Genomic DNA, 15,341 nt, shown 5'->3' on the forward strand with positions numbered 1-15,341 from the left:
TGAAAAAGCATGGTATAAAACCGGACTCTCTGAACATGGCGAACAATGAGGGCTGATGAGAAGCCAAGGACAGTAGCAAGGGGTTTTGATCATACTTCATGTTCTGGCTTTGTGGGATCCTAGCCAGTTTGGATGTTCACCTTCCTAGACCTGGACGGAGAGGGGAGGACCTTGGACTTTCCATAGGGCAGGGAACCTTGACTGCTCTTTGGACTGGAGAGGGAGGGGAAGAGGAGTGGGGGAAGGAGGAGAGGGGCTGGAGGAGGGGGAGGGAAATGGGAGGCTGGGAGGAGGCGGAAACTTTTTTTTTCCTCAATAAAAAATTTTAAAAAATCAGCATTCAACATGGAAATGAACTGGGGTTCTATGATGAGCTGGGTGGTTGTGGAGCAGTAGGATTCAGAAAATGTCTGGGTTATCCCTGATTAATGGATTTCAAGACAATGGAAGCATAGTCTTTTGTTAGATATTTTGAACCTGTCTCCTGAGTAGAATAGGCCTCACTGTGTGTCCTGTGTGGTGCTCTATTGCTCTAAACATGAAGCTGCTTTTCCCTGACATGGATTCGGTGAAACAATTCCCAGTGCAGAGCCATGAATTCTGACTTTGTGAATCCTACTGAACCAATGATGCATGTCTCACTGTGGATCATCCGACGAAATACACTGACATCATTTCTAAAGTTGTTAACATAAACAAATTGATAATGTAGCCATGGGAACAAATTTTCTCAAACTGGCATCTTCCCAGCGGCATAATTTCCACAATAATGAGTGATGTCATGAAACCAGCATAACTTTCCTTGTATCTATTTATAAACCAAATTTCATCACATGTTTTCTGGAAATCAGATGCAGAGCCTCAGGGAAGAGAGTGTCAAAGTTTTCTCAATGGATAAAAAAACAACTGCACTCACACAAACAGAAAGGATTCGTGAATGCTTAAGTAGCTCTCATATAGCCACAGAAATAAAAGCAGGTGATGATAACCAGGTGCCGACTGGATGTGCTGATCTACATGGAAGTTCATAATTCAACTGCCCAGGCTTAGAGCAGACAAACATGCTTACTTTGGTTTTGTTCTTCTTGTTCCTGAACATTTTACCTCAGGAGCCCAGTTTCATTCATCCCAGGTGTTTTTGGAGAATGCAGCAGAATGAAGAGAATTATGGTGACATATTGAGATATTATACCTTCTATATTTTCCCAATAAATAAAATAGATGCTGTGGAGTATTTGGAAGGCCATTTGCATAAAGAGTAAGTGCCTTTGTATTTTCTATGTAAATGTCATCATGGATATTCCATGAGGGGCCAAGAGGATGAACAACTGAACAATGCCTTGAATCTTCTGCCCTCTTCTCCCAACCTGCACCCAAATAAAAAACACCACATTCTTTTAGAGACTACATGTTATTTTTCTATGTTTAAATTTCCAGAGAATGTTCTATTTTTCTCCCAGACACCCTCCAAATTACCAGACTGGGTGCTGTGTCAAGAAGGACTCTATACTTTTTCCATCACATATAGCCTGCCTCTTCACAGTTTCCACAGCACAGTAGCAGGTGATGCCTCATCAAAAGAATTCCCATTCTATTTCAATTATTGTCATCCTAACTGGGTATAAGTAAATGGCAATGGAGTCTCCTGATGGACATTCCATCAATGTTTGTGTCCTATGTCCAATGCTAGGACAACTAACATTTGTGGTACTTCTAGCTGTGGAGAGCTTTCACAAAGATTTTTAGTTACTCTCTCAGATGCTCTGCATGTGGTCACACTAAAACTTTTAAAGATGCATCAAGACAGGAAGTAGGAAGTCAGTCCACTCTGAACTTTCTATGAGTTCCTGTCCTTGATAGTTCACATATATACATGCACAAACACTGGGCTTCAATTTCAAAGTCCATTTCTTCACTCAAACATTAGCGTAAAGAAGGAATGTATAGAATGTAAATGATAGGTTTGCATTCTTTGAAAAGTGAAGCTGACACTAATAATGGTGACTGCTCACTTCTGCTGTCACTTGCTTTAGTGACAGTTGTGCCATTTGAGAATTGGCACTACCTGATAACAGGGATAGAGGAGATACCTACCAGGTTCACCACTGCCATTATTTAAGAGGCATGTGTCTTTTCTTTCCATGTCTAAGTTGTTTATTCTCTTACCCTCATATCACATTGACCTTTCTTGTTTTTCTGTAAGTCACTTTATTAATTATTTCTGCCCATTTTACCAACTTTTGAAATATACATATTTTGATTTTATCAATTGTTAAGAGCTGGTTTCAAACACAGAACTTTCATCTACTAGGTCACTTTATTGTCTCAAATCATAGATGTTTCTTAATACTTAGATTAAAGGATTTAGTGTTTGAGTTTCCCAAGTTCTAATCTCAGATTCCTGTTGAAATTATCGAAATTTTCAATGTTATATTTTCTATGTGGTAATAAAGAATATTCTAAATTTTTTATTCCATAAAAATATAGATAAATACCTATTTTCATACATAAAACAACACAGTGGTACAATTTCTAAGTGGTAAAGTGATTGTATTTAACTTGAATAAATTATTCAAAATTATAATGTATGTTTCTTATTTAATGGTTAGATTATATACAATGAGTTAGGAAGAAACAGCAATTATTCTTCCCATATACAGAAACACAGATTGGTATCATTCTCTTCCAACTGACTACTTACCCATTGTTATTACATGAAACTCCATAAACATTTAACATACACTTTACAACTAAGGTCTTCTATTTTGCAAACATGTAATACCGGGACATACAAATCCCAGTAGGATGCCATTGTTATTGTAACTGGATGGTGTAGGAGGGTCTTCTGTCTATGTGTTACTTTCATTGGTTAAATAAAAATACTGTCTTGGCCTTTTGATAGGGCAGAAAATTAGGTGGGTAGAGTAGAAAGAACAGAATGCTGGGAAGAAGGCAGTGTGGAAGACGCCATGCCTTTTCTCTCCCAGAAGGATGATGGTTAGACTCATGCAGTTAAGCCACAGTCAAGTGGCTATACAGATTATTAGAAATGGGTTGAATCAACACATAAGAACTAGCCAATAAGAGGTTAGAACTAATGGGCCAGGCAATGCTTAAATGAATACAGTTTCTGTGTAATAATTTCAGGTAAAGCTAGCCATCAGCTGGGCGGTCGGGAACGGACTGCCACTTCTTATACAATTGGAAAGATATCTGCAAAGATATTTTCCAGAAGAAATTTTATGTTGGTCAGATACATCCAGAGTGAATATATGGCATACTGGTGTAAACATAAAATAGGTGAAGAATAGTGGGGAAGAAGTACATGCCCTTAATTTCATCACTCAGGACCTGGAGCAGGTATAGCCCCATGCCTTTGAGGCCAGTCTAGTCTACAACAAAGGATCATTTAAAACCATGGAATCCATTCATTATTTATGGCCTAAATGTGCATCAACACTGTCCATACACACAGATGCATACAGATGTACATCTTTACAAAATACAACTCTGGTATTTGAATACATTTAAAAATATATCTTAAAAAAGATTTTATGACTGAAAAAGATAAACAAGAAAGAAAAAGAAAAAGGTGAAGATGGATAGAATGGGATATGTTAAGTATATCACCCACTGATTATAAATAATTGTTAGCAGAAGAGCCAAATATTGCCCATACTACTTTATTCTCATCAGACATTTTGACTGCCTTAGCCAATTCAGTTAATTTCATAGAAAGTACAGTAAATTCTATTGTTCACACATCATGTGCATTTTTATTGTTCAATTATTTAAAAATAAAATCATGACCAGGTTCACTCTTTGGTCAAAGCCCGTGGCCTTATCTTCACCTTTTGAGCAAGCACTCAAAAACCAGAGGTGGACAAGGTTCTCTGTAAAAGATGACGATGGTGCAACTTTTTTCATTGGAGATGTACTCTCATGAAATACTAAAGTTTTTTCAAGCTTCCAGCTTCGTATATCATCTGAACATCACAGCACAAAAGATTCATTTCAAACATTGGGTGTGGTTGGGAATACCATTTAATATTCCTTGTATTCATTGCACATGATTTTCTGTAGGTATTTGTCCTATTAAACACAGTATCATTTTACAGAAAACAAAATGAAAACTATCAGTTTGTATTGGCCTTAATTTTTTCTGTGGATGAAGTCAACAGGAACCCTGATCTTTTACCAAATATGACTTTACTATTTGAAATTTTGCCAAGTGGGTGTAAGACTATGCCACAATTTCGCACTTGCATTCAATATTATTACAGTATACGTATTAAAGATACTACTGGTGTGTTTCCTAATTATCACTGTAAAAACTGGGCCACATGTATAGTTATGCTTTCAGGACCAAGCTGGGTAGTATCTTCTATGGATGCAACAGCCATGCAAAGCCTCCATCCTTATCAGGTGAGATTTTGTGTGGTCATGGGTTGGCAAGAAATCTTGTCTCCATTGGTGCCACTCTCAGGGGCTATGAAAAGTGTGAAGAGGAGACTGGCCTACACTTATCTCAAACTGTTTAGTCCATGGGTACTATTTAGGGGACTTCTGTATTTACCTTTTTGAAATAGAGATAAGGGAAGAGTAACAGGCAAGGGTGTGATTTAGAACTCTTGGCAGAAAAGTGGGTTTAACAAGTCCTTAGGAGTGCATGCTACCACACACTGTTCCCTGTTTCCTAGTTTTTTCAGCTTACCTATGGACCCTTTCATCCTTCTCTGAGTGATGGTGAACAATTTCCTTTTCTGTATCAAATGGCCCCTGAAGACACATCCCTACCTCTGGCTATGGTCTCCCTCATACTTCACTTCAGCTGGAATTGGGTTGGACTGACCATCTCAGACAATGATCAGGGTATCCAAATTCTCTCATATTTGAGAACAGAAATGGAAAAAAATATACTCTGTTTTGCCTTTGTTAACATAATTCCGCTCAACATTCATTTGTTCATAAGAAGAGCTAAAGTGTATTACAACCAAATCTTGATGTCATCCTCAAATGTTATTATAATTTATGGTGAAACAGATAGTACTCTATCTTTAAACTTTAGAATATGGACATCTCAAGGTATACAGAAAATATGGGTCACCACCTCACAGTTAGAAGTCACTACAAGTATGAGTGACTTCTTGCCTGAATTGTTCCATGGGACTCTAGCATTTGCACACCACCATGCTGAGATTTCTGGTTTTAGAAATTTTATCCAGACAGTGAACCCTCTCAAATACTCAGATAAATACCTCGCAGGGCTGGAATGGATGAATTTTAACTGTGGAATCTCTGCTTCTATGTGTAAGACACTGAGGAACTGCTCATCCAACAGCTCATTGGAATCACAGACATTCGACATGGCTTTTAGTGATGACAGCTATGACATATACAATGCTGTGTATAGTATGGCCCATGCTCTCCATGAGAATCTTCTTCAGCCAATGGACAATCAGGAAGAACATCTGTCTAACTGCATGAAGGTGATATTTCTATTTGATGATATTCATTGTTTTCTATATCAGTCTTTATTAGAGTCTCAGCTATCCCATTCTAGTGGGTTATGATATATTTCCCCATTTGGAAAGATTTTTGAACATTTTTTCCTCTTGAGTAATTAAATTTAGAGTTTTGGAAAATCTCAAATGCAAACATTGTGGAGTGGGAGACACAATTTCTCAATGAAAATCAGTGATTCTGTTATAGAGCACCTGACTATCTTCACCCCAGTTCTAATACTGGAAACATGGGAGTCTTCTTCATTAATCCTCTCCATGATTAAAAGATGAGCTTTTGTTCATTAATTGTCTGATATGTGGTAATCAGTGTAGAGGATATTTTGCACAGGTGTTCTAAACTGAATCTGCCCCAACTCTGGGCTCTGGAAAACTCACATGTGTGTGAATGGATGGTTCTTTTTGTGTAAGGGTGGATGTTTGTGTGTTTCTCTGTACTTCTGGGTATATCTGTTTAGATGTTAAATATGTGTTCCTATCTATCTGCCAATCTACCTGTGTGTATAAGTGGGAATAAATTGGCCTTTTGTCAGTCTTTCTCTATGGGTGTGTTTCCGTGTGTCTCTCCCTATGTGTATTTTCAGTGCATGTATCTATATGTTTCCATGTGTACGATTTGTCTGTTTTTGTGGTTGTGCTTGCACTTATACATATTTGTGTTACTGTGTATGAGTGTGTTTGGTGAATGTGTTGTACATATGTATATCTGTGTTTCTGCTCCTCTGTATATGTATCTGTCTTTGTATTTGAGGATAAATTTGTCTCTGTCAATGTCTCCCTGCATGGCTGTTTTTATCTGTGTATGTATCCTTGTGCATATTTATCCACAAATTTGTGAGCATGTGTATGGGCCTGTGTATGTTTTTGTGAGTTTCTCTTTCTCTGTGTCTGAGTGCATAAGTCTGTCTCTGTGTGTTTGTATGTTCATATCCTTTCTTGGCTTCAGGTGTATGTATGTGTATATAGTATGTGCCTGCATTATGTATGTATCTATGTATGAATATGAGTCTGATGTGTATGTGTTTATGAATATTTAATACTTACAATTGGTGTCGTCATATATGTCTGTGCTTATGTTTGGTAGTTCCTCTGGAAAAAATGAAATTTTAGGACTGTTATTATATTTCCACTTATCTACTTGCTTTCATTGAGATTCTCACATGGGCACATTCAGGAGAGTTGCATTGAAGATGAAATCAGAATATATTTTCTGACTTCAAGGAAGGGCACATTCACTAAAGAATGCTGACTGTCTTTCAGCTGTACTCCTTACTTAGGAAGACCCACTTCACTAATCCAGTTGGGGACAGAGTGAACATGAACCAGAAAGAAAAACTGCAGCCAGAGTATGACATTTTCCAGATTTGGAATTTCCCAAATGGTCTTGGACTGAAGGTGAAGATAGGAATGTTTAGCCCATATTTCCCACATGGTCAACAGCTCCATTTATATGAAGACGTTATAGAGTGGGCCACAGGAAGTAGACAGGTAGGTCTGACCCAATGTGCTGACTTATATTACACAGCAGTAACATGGGTCCACTTGTCCTTCCATGTAAGTTACTAAAAATAGATCGTCACTTTAGGAGCCATTTTCTAGCCTCCTACAAAATGTTTCTTCTTTTCACTTTTTTGATGTGATATTTTATGAATTGTTTCAGGATTTCATACATGCATACTGTGATTTTTATCATACCATAACATGTTTCAAGGTTTTAAAAAAATAGCAAACTGGTGGTTACCACTATTTAATATTATTTCCTGCAATTCAGAAACATTCTGTTGGTCCCATTTTAATTACTACATAGTGGTTTTCCTCTTTTCAGCTGCACCTCTGACACAGATGCTGAAAGACTGAGACTAATGGTAAGGGAGGAGTAAAGTAAACATATGCCAATCATTCATTTTTATTATATAATTTGCTTTAAGTATTTTTGCCAACAGGTTCTAAATTGCCAATATCTTTAGCCATGCATTGACATAACATTTTTTGACCCATTTAGAAACCTTGTATATTGCAATCTTGTTTTACATTTCTGCCTTTTTCTTTTCTGTTGGTATGAGTGTTTTTCACATGTTTCTGTGCAGTACTGGAATGTGTGGTGCATATGCATGTCAGAAAAATGTTTTTGATTTCCATGAAACTGGAGACAACTTCGTTCCACACAGGGTGAACTATAAATAAATCTTGCATCTGTTCATGAAGAGCAATTGTTATTGACAGCTGAGCCATTTCTCTAGCCCTGAAGCTTATACTGTAAAAGAAATTTCTCACAGAGGAACATTTCTTGATCCCATGAATTCTTTCATAGTTCACCTAAAACAAACAAATGTGTATCCCATTTCCTTATCTCTTTGGGTGGAGGTATTGGTAGTAAAGAAATTTGCTTTTGAAAATTTATAAATGATATATTCTTCTATGGGTTCTATGTATGTTATAGATAAGAATTCTCATGAAGGTGATTTTAAGGTATCTAATTCAAACTCCGAAACTACAAAGTAGCTAGAAATTTAAAGGAGTTAACTTCAAGAGAAACTCCAAGCTTTATCTGAAGTTAAATCTCAGTTTGCTCAGGAATTATGAAATCTACAGTTAATATCCTTTCTCAGAGTGATAAGGAGTCATTCTCAGTGATAAGGACATTTGATCTGAAGGTTTAACTACTGAACTACATGTCCATTCAGAGATCAGCAATGATATTTCACATGTGTTGTAAGCTAGCCTCCCTTGAGCATTATGAAAACATCCACTGCAGGAATCCAGAGGATTATGTACAATGCAACCAGGGCTATACTCCTAGATCTGCAAATTTCAATACACAAACAAGTGAAGAAACTATGAAGACATCCATGCAACATAACTCCAAATATTAGAGTCAGAGGTTTAACAAGAGTGTGTTCAATGAAGTACTGATAAAAAGTACTGATAAAAAGAATTCAAAGATGACATTGAAAGTCAAACAATCTGCAGAACAAAGCAAGGATTTCACAAAAACTTGCATTCAATATGGAACTGTGTGAGCAAGTGACAGATACATCCCAAATGTACAAAATAATGAAAAAATTCAAACTAAAATATGGAAAGGAAAGACAAATGAAATCACTTAAAAATATCAGTGAAAAGTCTCACTAACAGAATACTTCAAGATGACGACAGGGTGGCAAGACTCGAAGACCAGGCTGAAAATAAAGATCTGAAACTATGATGAAGATAAAAATAAGAAAAAATAAAAGAAGTGTGAGACCAATAGGATAAAATTAAATGATCCAATTTTTAACCTATTGCCAGAAGAGAAGAAGGATACACCATAAGCATCAACAATATATCCAATAATATGTAACAGTGACTTTCCAGAATACAGTGGGACATGTGGCTATCTATAAAAAGGAGGCATTTAAATACCAAACACATTATATCAGAAGAGAACCTTCCCCTGATATAGTTTACTTTGAATTCAAAATATATAGGACAAAGAGAAGAAGTTGAAGGCTTCAGGAAAGAAGTCCATTTCATAGTAATTCTCACCTGGATTACAGTAGATTCCTTAATGAACTCTCTGAAAATTGGACAGTATCAGTGATAGAACTGAAGAAGTTAGATTCATAACTATAGATTCAATATAATCTATAATATAAATAATAATCTATAATATAAATAATCTGTAGAGTCAATATAAATAATCTATAATAAATATAGATTCAATACTATACCCAACAAAGTTATCTTTCATAAAAGGAGACTGTGTTGCCTCCTCTTGCTTATCAAGTTGACAGTATTTAGAATTTAATGAAACCCAAATATGCAGAGCAAAACTGCATATTTTTGCTTAATGTGAAGTGGGATGATCCTCTTCTTATCCATCCATATTTTGAAATAGGAAAAAACACCTTAAAAAGTGGAGGGGTGGTGTATGCCTTTAATCACAGAACTCTTGAGGCACAGGCAGGTCGATCTCTGAGTTGGGGGACAACCTGGTCTACACATTGAATTCCAGGACAGCCAGGGTGAAGATAAACCTTGTAGTTAAAAATAAAACAAAAAATAAAGAAAAAAGAAGTATGACATATAGAAAGGAAGGCTAAAGGACTGAAAGAGAGAGAGAGAGAGACAGAGAGAGAGAGAGAGAACCTGCTATTAATTGAGATCTTTTAAGTGTGGAAAGTTTTTTATCTGGATTTTCAGTTGGGAAGACACAACTTTAATCCAGATCATTTCATTTAGGAAAATCCACCTCTTATCTTGGATACACCCTTTACTAAAATCACATACAAGTAAATAGAAAAAAACATTTGCTCTTTGTGTGCTTGTTCCCAAGTTCATTATTTCACTGGCATTAAGGGTATTTCTTTGGGATTCCAGTGTATAATGGAGAACAGCTGAGGCATTAAGCTTCATGGACTGAGAAGCTGTTGGATTCTTAAACTTTCCATTCATATCCAGCAATTATTGGGTTATCTAGATCACAAGACATTCTAATAAATTGCATATGTGTATATAGAGAGGAGAGAGCCAGAGATAGAGACAGAAAGAAAGACAGTTCTGTTCTGTAAGTTTGTTACTCCTAAGAACCCTAACTAATACAGAGATAGAACAAAATTCAATGATGAACATAAATTATTGGAATTCACAACCATTCTCACACTATTATGGAATTCATAGGAAGAGCAATAATAATTAGCTAAAAATTTTCAAAACCAATTTATTGTTAACTTCCCATTCTCTAGTCAAAGTACACAAACATCAAGATTGGCTATAAAACCAGCAGTCATTTTTACTTCCAAAACCAAACCTCACTTACAAACATGAAGAGAATACTTCTATAAATATGGGGTGGGAGAAATTTGAGGAAATGTAACATAATAAAAAATGAGAGACTAAACATTTTGATGGACATAGATGTAAAAATTCTCAACTAAACCTGAGTAAAAAACTCAACAACAGGCCTTTCCATCTCTCTCCCAAAAAGGCAGTTTCTGTCTCTCCCTTCTACTCACTTCTTCCCCCCCTCTTCCTCTCTCTCTCTGTTCTTTTCCCTTTTGTGCTTTTCCCTTCCATAACCCACTAAATAAATATCAAACCTCATTCTGCAAAAAAAAAAATGAAACAAAAAAAAAAACCACAAAATCTCAACAACACAACAGAAATATCTGCTCCTTTGGTAAAGATGACTGCATTTCAGAGATACAAGTTTGGTTCAACATATGCAGATCAGTTATGTAAATGTGGCGGATAAATAGACTCATGGATAGAACTAGAGGAGCATCCAAATATGTGCAGAAGGTGCGTATAACAATTTCAGCATTCATCCAAAGTTAAAATTTAAAAAAACAGCACAAAAGAAAGATCACATCTTGACAAAATCAGTTTTTCCTTTAATTAATATTTTCAAGCCTGATAACTTTAAAAATGTTTTCTGTGGCAAAGCATTTGACAGCATTGTCCTACAAGAAGAGAAACTCAAGAATTTCCATTAAAATCCTAAGTGAGGCCAGTTGTATGTTGAGGTACATATCTTAATCTAAATTCTTGGGAAGCAGAGACATTCAAAGCCCTGTCTTTTTATGGCAAGTCTGGCCTACATAACAAGTCCAAGCCAGCTAAAGATGAATATAGAGACCACACTTCAAAATACATGGGCAAAAAGTAGACTAGTACATACATGTACTCCACAATCATTCAAAATAGTCCTTAATATCTTAGCAAGTATAAAAGGAAATTGCAACCATAAAAAAGAGAAAAGAAGGGAAGAAATATGTCCTCTGATAGCATACATGTTTAACTTCAGCATTCAGGAGGCAGAAGAGGCATATCCTTGTGGGATCTAAGTCAGCCTAGTCTACAGGAGTGAGGTCTACCACCACTACACTGTGAAACCCTCATTCAAAGAGGCAGAAAACAAAGGAATGTTTGTTTCTAATTATATTGTGGACAATATGAAAGAGTCTGTGCATAGGAGACACTGCAGTTTCGACACTAAACTCAGCACTCAATAGAGCATGCAATGTGAGGCTGCAGTATTAGCAGCTTTCCGAAGCAGCATAAAGAGCCCTATCACCAGGTTTTTGATGATTTGAAGATATTTTAAACTTTAAGAAATCATTCAATTAACCTCAAGTTATTTAACTTTTATCCAGGTTCTGCAGTAACTGCAGCATTTGTCAAGCACTTTATTCTCAGGAAACACTCCACCTTCCAGCTCAGTGCACATCAACTCAGCACTTCGTCACTAGAAATGCAACAGGCTCTACCTATTCATCTGTCTTTTTACACTATGTAATGCTTTGCAGAGTGATTTTAGTGGAGTTCATGTGTGCTGTCTCAGATTTGAGGAGTATTTCCCTGTTTTAGATTTCTCCATTAGTCCTAGTTTGCTATTGCTGTGATTAAACAGACCATAAGCAAAGTGAGAAGGGAGGGCTGGTTTGACTTGTGGGTTATAGTTGAAAGAAGACAAGGCAAGAATCTGAATACTGCAACTAAAGTACAGATCCTGAAAAAAAACACTGTTTACTGGCTTCTTCTACTTGATTTCTCATACAGCCTGCCTAGGGGACAGCATTGCCCACAGTAGACTGGGCACTTCTACATCAAATACCAATGAGTAAAATGTTTTGAAGTTATAATGACAGGTTAATCCAATGAAAGAATCTTTTGGTTATGGTTCCCTCTAACTCTTTAATGTACTTTGTGTCAAATTGCAAAACTTAAGTAGAAAGAAACTCTTCGCATGCTCTGTCATGTTTATTTGTCCAGAGTGAACAACTCATTCTTCTTCCTAAATTTCCAGCAATGTGATGCTATCAATTTTATATTAAATTGTTTCTACACATTCACATAAATTGGCATTCTATAATATGCTAAGTAAAATATGGTCACTCTTTGGTGTATAGAAAATAAATTTATTGATATTTTATCGAGATAAATTAAAGTAGTTATAAAATGAATAGGCAGATCTCCTAATATCATCATGTGTCTAATTTTCCTCAGATGCCACCCTCTGTGTGCAGTGCTGATTGTGGTCCTGGATTCAGAAAGTTCAGGCAGGAGGGAATGTCAGCCTGCTGTTTTGATTGTAGTCCCTGCCCAGAAAATGAAATTTCTAATGAAACAAGTGAGTATTTACTGTGGAGATAAACCCTTCACGTTGATCATTCTCTCTAACATACAGAGGGATAATCAAAGGGTCTAAAATCTGCTGCACAGATTGAATATATCCCTTTCTTAAGTTAGATTTAATGGAATGTGATTATAGGCACCATGTACATATAAGAATCAATGAAGATCAGAATAGGACATCAGATCCACTGCACTCTGGTGTACAATGTCCTTCTATCAGTCTCTCACTACAGAACTCTGTTATGTGGATGTTAGGAACCATTTAGAAGTTCTTTGTATAGTTAATGAAAAGAGGAATAATTATTTGTACAGTTAAATCAAAAACAGTCAAATATAAAACAGAAGACTTTAAGCAATATCCGGAGACCCCCTTTTCAAAGGTTCAATGTGATTTAAACTCTAGGGAATATTGATAAGTACTGACACACAATATAGAACATATGAGGAGTCCTGCATTCAATATTTTTATGTACAAAACTCACTTAATAATGTCACAAATATCATATCTAATCAGATTGGTATAAAATACCTTAGTCACAATTATCTGAATGGTGTTGTCACCTACAAGCTCTTCTTAGTCAAATGATTATTTGTTTAGTGTTGGGTATATACAGATGACAGACATATTGCTTTTCTCTATGGTTCTCACCCCATGTAATAAAATAAAAGTCTTTAAATCATATTAATGGCCAATAATATGGCAAAGTAATTAAATCCCTTGCAACTACAGCTAATGAGTTCATTCTCAGGACCCATGTAATAAATAGAGGTAATGAACGCCTAGAAATTATCTTCTGACTGTTGGGGGAGGTTACATGTTCACCCAACTGCCCAGACTTGGAATAATCACACAGATACTGTATTCATTAAATCACTATTTGGCCCATTATGTTTAGCTTCTTATTGGCTGACTCTCACATAACAATGCAGTAAATCAAAACCCAGTGTCATTGCCCTTGGCTTTTCAGTCAGCCCTCATTGTCAGCCACGTTCAGAGAGTCTGGTTTGATCACATGCTCCACCAGTTCCAGTCCAGCTGGCCTTGGTGGGCTCCCATTAGATTATCCCATCATCTCAGTGGGTGGGCACACCCCTCACGTGCTAACTTCCTTGCTCATGTTCTCCCTCATTCTGCTCCTCATTTAGACCTTGCGAGTTCAGTCCAGTGCTCCAATGTGGGTCTCTGTCTCTCCATCCATCGCCAGATGAATGTTCTATAGTGATATGAACAGTATTCATCAGTGTGGCTATAGGGTAAGGCCAATTCAGGCACCCTATCCTCAGATGCCTAAGAAACAAGTTGCGGACATAGCCTTGGACACCTGGGAACCAATCAAAAGTCAAGTCTCTTGCCAATCCTAAAATAGCTCCCTTAATTAAGTTATCTACTTCCCTGCTCCCATATCCACCCTTCCTCCATCCCAACCATCCCATTCCCTTAAGCTCTTCCCATCCTCCCCTTCTCACTTCTCCCCATCTCCCCTTAGACCCACCCCACCACCACCACCAAGCTCCTAATTTTTCCCTGGCAATCTTGTCTACTTCCAATATCCAGGAGGATAACTGTATGCTTTTCTTTGGGTTGACCTTCTTATTTAGCTTGTCTAGGGTCATGAATTATAGGCTCAATGTCCTTTAATTATTACTAGAATCCACTTATGAGTTAGTACATATCATATTCATCTTTTTGGGTCTGGGTCACCACATTCTGTGTAGTGTTTTCTATTTCCATCCATTTGTATGCAAAATTCAAGATGTCATTGCTTTTTACTGCTGAGTAGTACTCTAATGCATATATATTCCATGCTTTCCTTATCAATTCTTCCATTGAGGGGCATCTAGGTTGTTTCCAGGTTCTGGCTATTCCAAATAATGTTGCTATGAACATAGTTGAACAAATGCTTTTGTAGTATGATAGGGCATCTCTTGGATATATTCCCAAGAGTGGAATTGCTGGGTCCTGGGGTAGGTTGACTCCCAGTTTCCTGAGAAACCGCCACACTGATTTCCAATGTGGTTGCACAAGTTTGCATTCCCACCAGTAATGGATGAGTGTTCCCCTTACTCCACATTCTCTCCAGCAAAGGCTATCATTGGTGTTTTTGATTTTAGTCATTCTGAAAGGTGGAAGATGATATCTCAAAGTTGTTCTGATTTGCATTTCCCTGATCTCTAAGGAGGTTGAGAATGACCTTAGTGTCTTTTGGCCATTTGAACTTCTTCTGTTGAGAATTCTCTATTCAGTTCAGTGCCCAATTTTTTAATTGGGTTAATTAGCTATTTAAAGTCTAGTTTCTTGAGTTCTTTATATATTTTGGAGATCAGACATTTGTCTGTTGTGGGGTTGGTGAAGATCTTCTCCCAGTCAGTGGGTTGTCTTTTTGTCTTAGTGAGCGTGTCCTTTGCTTTACAGAAAATTCTCAGTTTCAGGAGGTCCCATTTATTCATTGTTGTTCTTATTGTCAGTGCTACAGGGGTTCTACATAGGAAGTGGTCTCCTGTGTCCATGTGTTGTAGAGTACTTCCCACTTTCTCTTCTATCAGGTTCAGTGTGATCAGATTAATATTGAGGTCCTTGATCCATTTGGACTTGAGTTTTGTGCGTGGTGATAGATATGGATCTATTTTCATTCTTCTACAGGTTGAATTCAGTTATGCCAGCACCATTTATTTTTTTTTCTTTTTTTTTTTTATTAAGAAAGA

The 15,341-nt window shown here is 36.9% G+C and overlaps 1 protein-coding gene across 1 annotated transcript in view; it reads left to right on the top strand.

The window, feature by feature from the left end:
• Positions 1–1,061: 1,061 nt before the first annotated feature.
• Positions 1,062–15,341, top strand: part of LOC101980860 (vomeronasal type-2 receptor 116-like) — a 29,522-nt gene continuing 15,242 nt past the window's right edge. Inside the window, exons 1-7 of the mRNA XM_026778899.1 lie at positions 1,062–1,258; positions 4,119–4,425; positions 4,701–5,489; positions 6,783–7,010; positions 12,510–12,646; positions 12,775–12,838; positions 14,188–14,247. Of these exons, the coding sequence (XP_026634700.1) occupies positions 1,062–1,258; positions 4,119–4,425; positions 4,701–5,489; positions 6,783–7,010; positions 12,510–12,646; positions 12,775–12,838; positions 14,188–14,247 (1,782 nt within the window). The remainder of the gene's footprint in view (positions 1,259–4,118; positions 4,426–4,700; positions 5,490–6,782; positions 7,011–12,509; positions 12,647–12,774; positions 12,839–14,187; positions 14,248–15,341) is intronic.

This window comes from Microtus ochrogaster, chromosome 5 (genome assembly GCF_000317375.1).
Source record: "Microtus ochrogaster isolate Prairie Vole_2 chromosome 5, MicOch1.0, whole genome shotgun sequence".
NCBI lineage: Eukaryota > Metazoa > Chordata > Mammalia > Rodentia > Cricetidae > Microtus > Microtus ochrogaster.